The sequence below is a fragment of the Cryptomeria japonica genome, chromosome 3 (assembly GCF_030272615.1).
Source record: "Cryptomeria japonica chromosome 3, Sugi_1.0, whole genome shotgun sequence".
Lineage (NCBI taxonomy): Eukaryota > Viridiplantae > Streptophyta > Pinopsida > Cupressales > Cupressaceae > Cryptomeria > Cryptomeria japonica.
Window position 1 is genome coordinate 341,518,786 of NC_081407.1, and position 13,690 is coordinate 341,532,475.

Sequence of the window (13,690 nt, forward strand, 5' to 3'; positions counted from 1 at the left end):
ACTCTTATATATATATATATATATATATATATATAGATATATATATATGATTTATGTTAATTAAAAAAAAAACATTTGATAATAACTATATCTATATCTATATCTCTTATCCTTTAATAACGCATTTGTGTACTCTTAGTAAGATAACCCTCAAATAAATTATGAATGCATACAATTACTCATGAGTTACCTCTATATTAATAAGATTATAATAATAGTTTTTTTAATTAACTTTTAAAATTTTAAAAAAATATATATAAAAAATTAATCTTTGACCAATCAATCTATAAATCTCTATGCCTACTAATCATAACTATAAATATCTTCTCCTATTAAATCATTTAATAACATACTCATGCATTATTACCCATATAATACTCATTAAATATCGTTCTCACTAAATTATGAATGTGTACAATTGTCATCACTATTTTGGTACCGTTATACAGTTTTCTCTAATTTGAAAAAAGGACAATCCCCACCGCGCTGCATTAACATAATCGCCCAAGCCACCCAATCCATTCACATGATTTTCCTCAAATCTTCGCAGTGTCTCTGAATACTCACATGACAGGACAGGTACCGACCCTTCACAACTTCAACTCAATTTCAAAATTAGCCTTTCTGAACTGGTCCTACACAGTTACTGGTGTTCGGTCACGTCAATCTTGTATGCCATATAACTCCTTAAAAAGACACGCTTTTCCTGTCAATTTGGTACAAAAAGTCACTTCTGGGCCCTCCTATGCCAATCAAAAACACATTTTTGCAATGATTTCTCCAAGATTGTAGTTTGAACTACGGTACAATATTTGTTGTGGGTGTCTTCAATGTGGAGTTCAAACGTAGCTTTCTCTCCTTCGTTTTAAACGACATATTTTTTTTCCTGTTTGGTGTTTTCTACTGCAGAGCCCAGACCCGCACTGCCATTTTCCCTTCCGTTTAAACAAGGAGGCTTATTGTGGTTGTTTTCAATTGTAAAGCTGATACCCACATTAATGTAGTTGTTTTTCCTTTGTTGGGTACGGATAAGGAGATATACTGTAAAACTTACAGTCTGTACATTTTCTCACCTTCAAATCTTCTGCGTTTTAGTTCAATATACACTGTAAAAGAGATTGTACATTTTGTTCACTTTAATTCCTTTTTCCCTATAATGCAAAAGCTTCTTAACATGTTATCAATATTTCCGTCAACCAAAGTGAGCTAAAGCAAAGAGCAGCAGTCGTCCGTAAATATTTTAACCCACTGTTACATTACTTTTAAGTTACTTTGTTCTTTTCGTTGAGTGTGTATGTCAGCCTGAAATTTAACAGTCTTCAAATGTTGACTCACCTTAACTTGAGTTGAATTTACATTCCTGAAATTCAGCTAAACAGTTTATGGATTACGCGTTTTGGAGTTATGAAATTGAGAAGCCTATGCACAAGTACTTATACATGTACTTAAAATTTGGCTGAATATATATCGTCTAACAATCTTGACTAATTATAGACAGCTGATTAATTGAGATTCTGGTAAAAGTGTTATACGTTAAGCTGGAAACCTATCCGGATCTGCTTTGCTCTACGGCTGACTTTTAATGCGGGTCTTCTTGCTACACACAATTGTTGCAGCTCTTTTTCTTCACAGTGCTGTAGAAATTCTTATACAGTTTGCTGGTGTAAAAGGGCACAAGGATTCTTGGGAATGGCCTAAGACCCTAAAATTCAATTCTGTCCTCCAGCAATTAGGGCACAGAACAATAAGGTTTTGGACCTGGTTAAATCCCGTTTGGAAGGAGATGGCTGTGAATACCTCGCGGTTCATAAAATGTGTTACAGTTGGTGATGGAGCCGTTGGAAAGACTTGCATGCTAATTTGTTATACGAGCAATAAGTTTCCCACTGTGAGTGTTTGAAATCTTGTCCTTCCAATGCGTTCATTTGGCGATTGAAATTAATTAACTGATTAAAGTCTTATATTAGAAGGAACTCTCTTGATTTCTCTCAGTTACAAATATGTTTATAGATTTGATCCATCATGTACAATTTCTGGTTGCATTGGTTGTCAGCTATCTGTGGGTTTTTTGGGTTATCAAACTTTAAGCTAGGAAGCTTTGTTTAAAACATTTGTAGAGAGTTACGCATTGGAAATTTGGAATGCTTGGCATTTCAATAATTGCTAATTATGTTTATAATTTTGATCCATTATGTCTGATTCTGATTGCATTGCTTGAAAGCTCTCTCTGAATGGTCTGTGAGTTATTTCTTTCGTTCAGGTGTTTTCATTCACATTCATAGTGGCAAGTTATTCATTTAAATGCTTGGCATTTTGCCAATTTGCTCACTTCTTATGCCTTTTTTGCAGGACTATGTTCCAACTGTTTTTGATAATTTCAGCGCCAATGTAATTGTTGATGGCACTTCTGTGAATCTGGGTCTTTGGGACACTGCAGGTGACACTATTTAAGTGCTTTATATTACTGAATTCAACATGTTAGATGTATACCATCAATCTGCTTCTCCCTTATTTGAGGTATTTCCCCACATAATCATTTGGGATATCTACTTCTTTGGTCGATTTGGTATTGAGATGAAGGATGCTGGATTCCACTATTTAAAAATCCCCAGAATTAGGCTCACTTAAGACCGTAAGCTGTGTGATCACAAGTGCATCAATTGCACCTTTTTGGGATTGAATGGGTTCCTGTACCCCCAAAACTCTTGTTTTGTAGGGTTTTTTTCAAATTCGCTTCGGCTGTTATTAATAATTATGGATGGTGCTTTACTTGATTAAAAGTAATTTCTTGCTTGTAACACTGTATGAATGATCTAAATCCTGTTCTTGATCATCTGTTCAGATCTATTGGTCATATTATTAAATAAAATTACCAGCTTCACTATATTTCCAACGTGCTGTTTTTTAAGCATAGATATTCCACAGTTGAGTCCGAGTAGAATACTCATTAACATAGAAGATAATTTTGTCAAGAACAATGAACTTTTCTGTTGCAGGTCAAGAAGATTATAACAGACTGAGGCCGCTTAGTTACCGAGGAGCTGATGTATTTGTCTTAGCATTTTCCTTAGTCAGTCAGGCTAGCTATGAAAATATCTCAAAGAGGGTATTGTTTATGAAATTAAGTTCCTTTTTCTGTTCATGGAGAACTCATGATTTTTATTATTTTACAAATATGAGAATTTTTTTTGTGAAAATTTGGTTGTTCTGAGGTCTCTTGCTAGTTTTGCCGATAATGCTTACATGACTTTTTGCTTTCATTTGCAGTGGATCCATGAACTTAGACATTATGCTCCTGGCACTCCAATTATTCTGGTTGGAACAAAATTAGGTATATTACTAATTGCAAGCATATGATTAGCTAGTTATTTCTAACTGTAATAGTTTATTATCAAATGAACTGTTGGGGTAAAATTGAAATAACTGAATTTTCTTTCACATCTCACAGTTCAGCTAACCTATAAAAGCAAATGAACTTTGTAGTTTGGGAAAATGTGTGAATGCTTTTACATTGTCAAGGGTATTGTTGACTTGTCAGAGGGTATGGTTGTCCATCTGAATTTCATTCATATTGCAGATCTTCGTGAAGATAAGAATCATCTGGCTGAAAATGCGAGTTTTATACCAATAACTACCATGCAAGTATGTTTTCCTTTCATTTGCACTTTAGATTAGTTTGTTAACTTCAGGGTAACTTGTTTAGGCCATTTACTCCAGTTTGCTTAGGTATTTGTAAAGTTTAATTCTGATATCATGCAGTTTATAGATATAAGTGACACCAATGTTTAGTAAATTCTATGTTTACATAGCCAATGGGAAAGTATCTTTTGTTCTATTCAGGGCGAGGAGTTGAGGAAGCAGATTGGTGCTTCTGCATATATAGAGTGTAGTGCAAAGACACAACAGGTATTGCATTTGACACAAACAATCTGTTCATAGACATTGTTACTACCTTTTCTTTTACTTTTTGACTTTAGTAATGCCATGGTTGCGTTGCAGCTTATTTACTGGAGTTTGCATTTAGAATCTTCTGTATAATGTTTGTGCTTCAACAATTAAAATGTCATAATCCCTGTCTCATAAAGCCTTTATCACTCAATCAGCTTGGTTGGAAATGACAAAAAACTGATTATGTACTACCAATCTACTTTCAAATGAAGTCTATATGTATTGATAGAATATTTGCAAATTTCAATTGCTCCACTGTCTATAATCTGTCAAGCAACATGACGAAACAGACAAATATAGTTTAATCTTGTCAGTTATGCTACTAGGCGTTAACTTCTTCACTTGTTGGGAGGGCTATTCAAAAGCAAGAAATTATTATTTTTTGTCAAGTATAGACCAATAAGAAATTATGATTTCCTCATGCTAAGATTATACGACTAGGTTAAGTTTCTATGTGGGCTTCAGTTCCCACAGAAGTATATATATTATGATGCATGCAAATGTATAGGTATGATTTTTTTCCTGGGATAATATGTTGCTCTTTTTTTTTTTCTGTTCTTTTCCAAACTTTTTTTTTTTGATTGGTAAAATGCAGTTTTAGCCCAGCCCATACCAATGGAGGCCACACTTGGGACCTGGTCACCTGACAAAACATCCACTTTATTCAACAATAATCAACTTGGAAGCCATAATGGGAGTCCAATAGTCACAACTTGGAATTCTAGCTTAAAATGTCACTATGGGGATTCAAACTTAGATCTCCATCTTGAGATCCCAATGGCCTTGCCATTTGAGCAACCCCTTAGGCATAGTTTTTTAATAAACAATCTTATATCTATATGTTTGTCTTCTTTTTATTTGGCAATTTTGAGACAATACAATTAATTTTAGAGAAAATAGTAGTTCTCCCAAAGCCTTTAACAATACCACTCATATTAAGAGTGAGACCACTGAACAGAAGACAAATTTTTTTATGTATCCCCTTCAATAATTTAACCTAAATCTCCTGTCTCATTAATGATAACCTCTGATACTGAAAATTGATTTGTCCTTCAAATTTAGCCTTCCTGCTACCCGTAGTAACTTTGCTATGTTTTTGTCTGTCGCTAAGTTTATATCCTCAGCTGAATTTGAGAAGTTTACACATTTGACCCCTCAACATGCATAAAGGAGACTTCAGCAGAACTTTCCTTAAAGTTCCATGGGTTATTGTAATGTCCCCACTTTGAAATAGAATTTAATAATAAATAACAATAATAAAATAAAAATATTAAAAATTAAATTAAAATATAAAAATGTAATTAAAATTTAATTAAGTTAATGAATGGTCAAAAGACATAAAATGAAAAGTTGTGACTCCCTCAAAGATGAGATATAAAAGGAAGAAGAGAACCTCATTTGAGGGGGGATAATTTGGGGAATAAGAAGTGCAGATCCGATTCAAATAACTAATAAGAAGGGCAGATCTGATTGTGAAAGGTTGTGTTCCTTTCAAAGGGCAGAAATAATGAAGAGTTGCACTCTTTAAAAGATGCTAATGGTGAAAGGGGGTGTCTCTTGTCAAAGGGCATACATGATGAAGAGGTGTGACCTCTCCCTCACATTGAGAGATATAAAGGAAAGGAAAGGAAGAAGCATACATAGCAGAGATTATCAAATCACGAGAAAAATAAATAACAACCTTTAGATAAAGGAGCAGCGTCTTTAGTAATCAGCGTACTGAAGGGATCAAGAAACATGTATATTGCTACATCAGGCGAACTGTGAGAAATTAGAAATACAAAGGACCAGCCAGCATTTACAGCCATATTATCAGTTAATGCAGATCTGGTATGATCTTCCCTGTTAATGACTTTATAGTATAATACACTATAATTGCAAATTAAATGTCTATTAAGATTATACAATACCTTGAGGCCAATTATATTGGGCGTATCATTCTTTGTAATAAACAATACAATAAGAATTTATTTATAATTACATAACTATAAATGGTATATGTAATTCATATTATATCTATCATAAGGAACAATCAATGATGGACAATTATATATATAGAGCGAACTGCCATGATAGTAATATAAGGGAGTACAAGGAGGAAGAACGGTAATAAGGTCCTCCTCTAGGTACGCCACCTCATGGCAGTTGATCAATGGTTCCATATTATATCTAGCATAAGGAACAATCAATGATGGACAATTATATATATTGAGCGAACTGCCATGATAGTAATATAAGGGAGTACAAGGAGGAAGAATGGTAATGAGGTCCTCCTCTAGGTACACCACCTCATGGCAGTTGATCGATGGTTCCTGCTCTTGGACTTAGAGGGGAAGGACGTTCAGGACACCCTATTGTATCTTTCCAGACTCTATCATAGTCGATTATTGAATTAAGGGAATTCTAACCACAAGAAGGATAAGGATGGAAGTGATGAAGGAGAACGGTGATAGAATACCTCACTACGTAGATCACCTCATGGTAGTTGACCGATAGTCCCATGAGGCCAAGGGGGTTTTGGCTTTCATTCTGCTCTTGGGCCTAGGTTAGAGGATCTCTTGGACACCTAATCGTTCCTCCTTACTCCTGCTCTCTTATGGTTGAGTTCCGATAAGGAATTAGACATAACTATGGTTAAGTAAATGATCCTGACCCTAGGTATAGAGAATTTATGTTTAATTATCCTTTTTAGAAGATTTCTATTATGGTATAAATACATTTCAATAGTTTCCTAACCTATTTCAGGATCTCAATTAGGTACACATCTTGTTCCATTTGTAGTTTTACATAGAAATGGTGATTTAGGGCAAGAACTAGGGTTTCTACTAAAAAGGGACATTACAGTTACTCATGTTCTTAAGAGCAAGCATTGTCCCTCCCTAGGGCTTTGTTACAAGTAAAAAATTGGCTTTAACAAGAATTGATTAGCAAGGACTACGCTATTTTGACGCCTTGGAAAATGGCCTCCATTTCTGCAAAATTATTGATTGAAATTCTAAAATTCCTTGCTTAACCAGTGAGGACTTTATTTTACAGTACAAAAAAATCTACAAAGGAGACTTCAGCAGAACTTTCCATGAAGTTCCATGGCTACTCATGGTCCTAGGAGCAAATATTGGCTGTTCACTGAACTCTGTTATAAGGAAAAAAATTGGCTTCAATAGGAGTTGACTTGCAAGGACTTTTCTATTTTGATGCCTTGGTGAATGGCCTTCATTTTTGGAAAATTGTTGATTGAAATTCTGAAATTCCTTGCTTGGCCAACGAGGAGCTTACTTTATGGTACATACATGTACAAAGGAGACTTTAGCAGAACTTTCTTTACAATTCTATAGCTTACTCAAGATCCTAAGAGCAAGTGTTGGCCATCCCCAGAATCTGTTATAAGTAAAAATTTGTCCACAGTAAGAGTTGACTTGCAAGGACTTCGCTATTTCAATGTAATGGAGAATGGCCTTCATTTCTGCAAAAAAATTAATTGAAACTCTAAAATTCCTTTCTTATCCAATGGGGACCTTATTTTAATGGACACAGAGATGTACAAAGGAGACTTGGCAGAACTTTCCTTAAAGTTCCATAGCTTACCCAAGGTCTTAAGAGAAAATGTTGTCCATCCTTAGAGTTCTATATAAGTAAAAATTGGCTTCAATAAGAGCCGACTTGCGAGGACTTTGCTAATTTGATGCCTTGGAGGATGCCCTTAATTTCTGTGAAATTGTTGACTGAAATTCTAAAATTCCTTGCTTAGCCAATGAGGACCTTCTTTTCATCATCTTTTGAAATACCACCAGTTCCTAATCTTCCTATATTACCTGGTTAGTGTAATATGCTGAGCTATTTTTTCTCTTGAGCTTTGGTAATTGTTTGATGAAATGCCAATTACAGATATACTAGTTTTATGTGCTTGCAAATGGATATTACGTTTGAATCAATTTTTGCCACAACTAATAGTATTTTTACAAAATTATTATACAAAATTACAAATTATCAAAATTATATTCAGACATGCAATATAGAATCTTTACTCAATTTCTATCAAATCAATCAGCTGAAACTAATTTATCTTTATACATAATCTCATCCAAAACTATGGAATGTAATTGTCTGACCTTGTAATTGGGCTGATAGCAAATTACATTCTCAGGAAGTCACAAATTGTAATATTTGCCAACATACTAATGTTGGAATTAGATAAATTATTTGTTTTCAAAGAGATTCTCAGAGGGCTAGTGAGAATGCAAACATGGGCAAGTGCGCGAGGGCAGCTAACTTACTTTTTCACCGCTTCTTTACTTTGGCAATGGTGGTTGTGGATTTAGACTTGGATGATGAGAATGATGAAGATACGGAAGATGGGTGTGAGCCCATTTCCCTTGTTCTTGCATTTTCTTTTGTTGTTTTGATGTTGCTGAGGGTGTTGGCGGTCTCTATGATGTTGATGCTATTGATGGGGTCAATGATGAGGCTTATGTTCGGTGGGGGATGGAAGGTGATTTTCCTCCTCCTCCTTCTGATGTGGTTTCCTCTTCTTTAGATGGGGCTGGTCCTACAAATTTCTCAAACAAAGAGGATGAGCTCCTTCTTGATATCTTCTTGGAAACTTGTTTGATGCAAAAAAAGGCTGTCAATGATTTTGAGGTGGTGATCAACGTTGATGATCCTTTTTGGGGTTTGAGAAAAAGGGTTCTCTTCCTTTCCAAGGGTGTTTTGCTTTCCAAGTCAGAACACATTTGTGTGGGTCTGCCAAAACCTACTTCTTCTACTCAAGTGAAGCAAGGGTTTTGATGTAAGGCTATTAAGGATGATGTTGCTTTACCTCCTTCTAGTGTTGGCCCTAGGTTCTTGAGGTCTATGAGGTTGTGGTTGATGCTTCTTCTCCGAAGTTTGAGTAGGTGTGTTAGGTTGATGTTTCTCCTCCTAATGTTGCCCTTAGGGATTTAAAGGTTCTCAATGAGTCAGAGGATTGTGGTGTGCATGTTGTTTCTTCTTTGGAGAATGGTGAGACAAATGGGATGTTGTTTCTTCTTTTGTTGGGAGTTCTAGCAAGGGTGCTTCTCCTAAGGTTACGGAGGATGTGCAGATCCAAATAGATGTTCTAGCTTCTCTTTTGGATGAGTCGTGCTTGATTGAGGAGTTCGTTAGTTGGGAGATTTTGTGGTAATTGTCCTAATATTGATGTTGTCAGAAAATGGATCCTTTAGGTTTGGAAGCTTAGAGGCAAGGTTCAAGTCTCTGCAATGTTGAATGGATTTTTTATATTTTATTTTTCTTTTGAGGAAGATTGCGCTAGGATCTTTCTTGATGGCCCCTGGTTTATGGGTTTGAACTGTCTTAGTCTTCAAAACTAGTGTCCTGGTTTCAACCCATGGAAAGAAATATTCTTGTTACTTCTTCAGGTTATTTTGCATAGGTTGCCCTTGGAGTTCTGGAATGAAAAGATTTTCATGATTATTGCTAATTCTTTTGAGAAATATAGTGCTACCGATAAGATTACAAAATTCATGAAGCACTTGTTGTTTGCTAGATTTACTTCTTGCGGAGAAAAATTAGGTTATCCCCACTCAGAATACCCTATCCTCTAAATTTGGGAATTGGGTGTATTAGATTGAGTATGAATATTCTCCAGATATTTGTCATGTTTGCAATATTGTGGGATCAATGCCTTCTTGATAAATAAGAAAATAACACTTTCTTGCCTTTTAAGACGTTCAAAAAACAAACAATTCATAAAGGGAATTCTTCTTTGGATGGTTTAAGGATGGATAATGCTTTGGAGCTGATAGAAGGATGTGCTAGTGATTTTATGTCTCCTTGTTTAAGAAGCTAAGATTAGGGGAGAAGGATCCTACAACAACGATCAAGCAATGAGATTTGGATCAGTTTTTTAAACCACCTTGATTTTAGGATGGTTTTTGTTTGCTTTAGTGTTGTTGTGTCTTTTGCTGTTTTGTAGTTGTTGTTTGGTGTTTACCTGGGCTTAATGCTTAATCTTTCTCTTTGTAAAAGGGGGCCCTTTCAAAATCCCTCCTTATCTAATAAAAAACATACTAACGCTGGACCTTAAATAGCTGCGTTGCTTCCCAAAATAGTTGCAACTCTTGGATAATATTTATTTACTCCTCATAAGTAGTGAATCCTTCCTTTGTGTCACCAAATTCCCTATGACTATGGGGCAACTCCTATTCCCTAGTGGCTGCAATCCTTCCTTTATTTATTTCCCATGTCACAATTCAATGCTCAAGAATTCATATTGTTGCAACCCGCCTTAATTTATGTTGTCCTTAATATAATATGGGCAGTTGAGGAAAATAAGACTCCCATGACCACAAAAATCTCTCATGTTACCTTTCCAAACACCTCACATCTCCTATAAAGGTGTCGTATATCTTTCAAACTCCAAACAATGCTTCCAAAAAGGTTACAATGGCTTTTTGAGGCTTAAATACCAACAAAATGTTGGGCGATTGGGTTTGTAGAGTCCTATCCACATTAGGAGTCATACAAAATTTGCCTTTTCGCTTGCACGTCTCCCTTCATAATGGTATGGTAGAATCATCATATCAAAGAGATATGTATGATTGGTAGAAATAAGATACTACACCTATTTTAGGGCTCCTTAACCTCTCTCTCTCTCTCTCTCTCTCTCTCTCTCTCTCCCTCTCTCTCTCTCTCTCTCTCTCTCTCTCTCTCTCTCTCTCTCTCTATATATATATATATATATATATTGCAGTTGGGATTGTTAAAACAAAAATATTTGGACAAACTCTCCAATATTGATTTGTTTGCTATGCAAATCTTTTTGATAAATCCCTAGCATCACTAATTTAAGCACATTTGTGAATATTGTATGAATCTACCTCTAGATTGGTTAGGAGGGTTTCTATTTTCGAAACCAATATCATCGTAGCGATTCGTCCTAGGGCAGAAGATGAACAATTGCTTGCTCTTTAAACTGAAATTTTGAAACGAAAATGCCAAGAATGCCTTTTTTTTCCTTTCCATTTCTCTCTTTATACATTTTTTTCAAAAATAATAAAATGCTATTCATTTTCTTGCTTTAGTGACTTCAAATTTAACTTTATAAAATAAAATACTTGGACAAACTCTCCAATATTGATTATTTGTTTGCTATGCAAATCTTTTTAATAATCCCTAGCATCACTAATTTAAGCACATTTGTGAATATTGTATGAATCTACCTCTAGATTGGGTAGGAGGGTTTCTATTTTCAAAACCAATTTCATCATAGCGAGTTCGTCCTAGGGTAGAAGATGAACAATTGCTTGCTCTCCAAACTGAAATTTTGAAACGAAAATGCCAAGTGCCAACTAACTCCTGTACGTTGTCCCCAAGGGCCCCAACTAGCACGCATTCCTCACCAAGCTTGAGTCACTCCTTGTCACATCTCTACCCATTAGCATCGACCTGCACCTCTAGCCATCCACCTGACCCTTGTAGTTCGTTTGAGCCTCTTAGTATTCGTGACTGGGAGTGCAAATTAGTGATCAATCTTTCCAATGCCACCTTAAGCCGACCAGCCTTTAACTTCTTAAAAAGAGGTTTAGGGTTTGTCGTGTGCCCTCATGTCATTCCCCATGTGGATTTCCTTATTGAGATCGAAAATCTTATTCGGTCTCTTCTTGCAGACGATGTCAAAGAAGTTAGGCAAGATTGTGCGGTGGCCTTGAGACATGCCAAACCGCTGAGGAGCAACATACCAAAAGTGGAGTGTCTTTCTTTCAATGAATTTTTGAGTAATAATGATCTGATCATTACCAGAGCCGACAAAGGTAATCCCATTGTGATCATGAATTGGCAAGACTACACCTCAAAAATGCTTGAACTTCTCTCGGATAAGAAGAGTTACAAAATCTTGCCTCGCAACCCAAGCTCCAAAATTCTAAAGAGAGTAAAGTCGGCCATTTCTTCTTCTTTTGATGATGCCACCAAGAAACGTCTTATTCCCACCAAGGAGGTCACCCCCTGTATCTATGGTGTCCCTAAAATTCACAAAGTTGGTATTCCTCTTAGGCCCATAGTTGACACCACAGGCTCCCTGAGTTACAACCTGGCCTCCTGCCTTGCCAAATTAATTGCCCCTTTGGCAGGAAAGTCCAAATCCTACGTTAAGGATTCCTCCCATTTTGTTCAATTCGTCAAGGACAAAAATTTGGAGAGCGGCGACCTCCTAGTGAGTTTTGATGTTGTCTCCCTCTTCACCAAGGTTCCCATTCCCAATTTTATAGAGATAGATAGACGCAAATCCAGTGATGAGGTGTGCGCCTTGGTTGAGTTATGCTTGAGATCTACATTTTTCTCATTCCAAGGTGTCATCTACGAACAAGTTGATGGCATAGCTATGGGTTCCCCCCTTTCTCCTATCATTGCCAACTTATACATGGAGAACTTTGAAGAGATTGCCCTTCACTCTTTCCCACTCCAACCAAAATGGTGGAAGTGATATGTAGATGATACCAACATCTGTTGGTCACATGGACTTGACAAGTTAGAGAAATTTCATGCTCACCTCAATAGTATAGCTCCTTGTATATCCTTCATTAAGGAGCTTGAATCGGGTAACCAAATTCCTTTCCTTGATATTCTTCTCATCAAAAAACCGGATGGATCCCTTGGGTGGCGTGTGTTTCGAAAGTCTACACACACGGATCTTTACCTCCATTCTGACTCCCATCACACCCGAGCCAAAAGATTGGGATTCTTAAAACTCTAACCATGACAGCCTTTCGGATATGTGATGAAGAAAACTTAGACCATGAGCTCACCCACCTTCGTAAAGTCTTTAGAATGAATGGGTACTCTAGTAAGCAGATCTCGAGGGCCTTCAATCAAACCAAATCCCATTTCTACTCAAAATCCAAACCCACCCATCATCCAAACCCTTCCTATGCCACCTTACCCTATATTGATGGTATCTCCCAAAAGATCTCTAACATCCTTCTCAAAAAAGGCATATGTTGTGCCTTCAAACCCATCTTCACTTTGAGGCATCAAACACCCTCCCTAAAAGACTCGAGAGACATCTTTCTTGACTCGGATGCCTATAAGATTGTTTGCTCTTGTGGGGCATCCTATATAGGCAAAACTGGCCGATCTTTCAATGCCAGAATCAAAGAACATAGCGCTAACATAAAGCATGATCGTATCCTCAAATCTACCCTTGCTGACCACTCCTTTTCTACCAAACACCACATTTGTTTAGCAAATACACAAGTCTTGTTTAAAGAAGACAACTTCTTCAAGCGAAAACTCAAGGAAGCCATTGAAATTAGCAATCACCCATCTAACCTTAAACGTGATGAAAGGTGTGTTGGTGTTTGTTTTATCATCTACCAAACATTAGAATAAGATACCTAAAGGTATTCTATCCTCTCTTGAAAAATCACTACTGATTCCAAGGTCTATATGTGCGAACAAGCGACTTTAGTGAAATAGCTTCTTGGGTAGTGTATGTTGAAAATCTCAAGGGGGACTCACGATAACAAATGTCTTTGAAGTTGTTGGACTTAGATGGATTTAGCAATTTTAGGCTCTCTTTTTTTTTAGATTTTCTGGGATTTAGACTTTCAAAAAGGAGAAAAGAGATAGGGTTTGAGAAGGCTGGTCTAATCCTACGAACTCCGGAGACGGTATCAACTGGGTGTTCTCGGGAAACCAAACTTTGCTTCGCCACACTAAGGACAACTACACAAAGCCGGTGCAATCTTCAATGGGTTGTGCTTAT

The 13,690-nt window shown here is 36.4% G+C and overlaps 1 protein-coding gene across 1 annotated transcript in view; it reads left to right on the top strand.

Annotated features, from left to right (window-relative positions):
• The first annotated feature begins 501 nt into the window (after positions 1 to 501).
• The window catches only part of LOC131029383 (rac-like GTP-binding protein RAC1), a 53,430-nt gene continuing 40,241 nt past the window's right edge, over positions 502 to 13,690 (top strand). The window contains exons 1-6 of the mRNA XM_057959849.2: positions 502 to 1,888; positions 2,350 to 2,437; positions 2,997 to 3,106; positions 3,268 to 3,331; positions 3,578 to 3,642; positions 3,841 to 3,906. Coding sequence (XP_057815832.1) covers positions 1,583 to 1,888; positions 2,350 to 2,437; positions 2,997 to 3,106; positions 3,268 to 3,331; positions 3,578 to 3,642; positions 3,841 to 3,906 — 699 coding nt within the window. The 5' untranslated portion in view covers positions 502 to 1,582. The remainder of the gene's footprint in view (positions 1,889 to 2,349; positions 2,438 to 2,996; positions 3,107 to 3,267; positions 3,332 to 3,577; positions 3,643 to 3,840; positions 3,907 to 13,690) is intronic.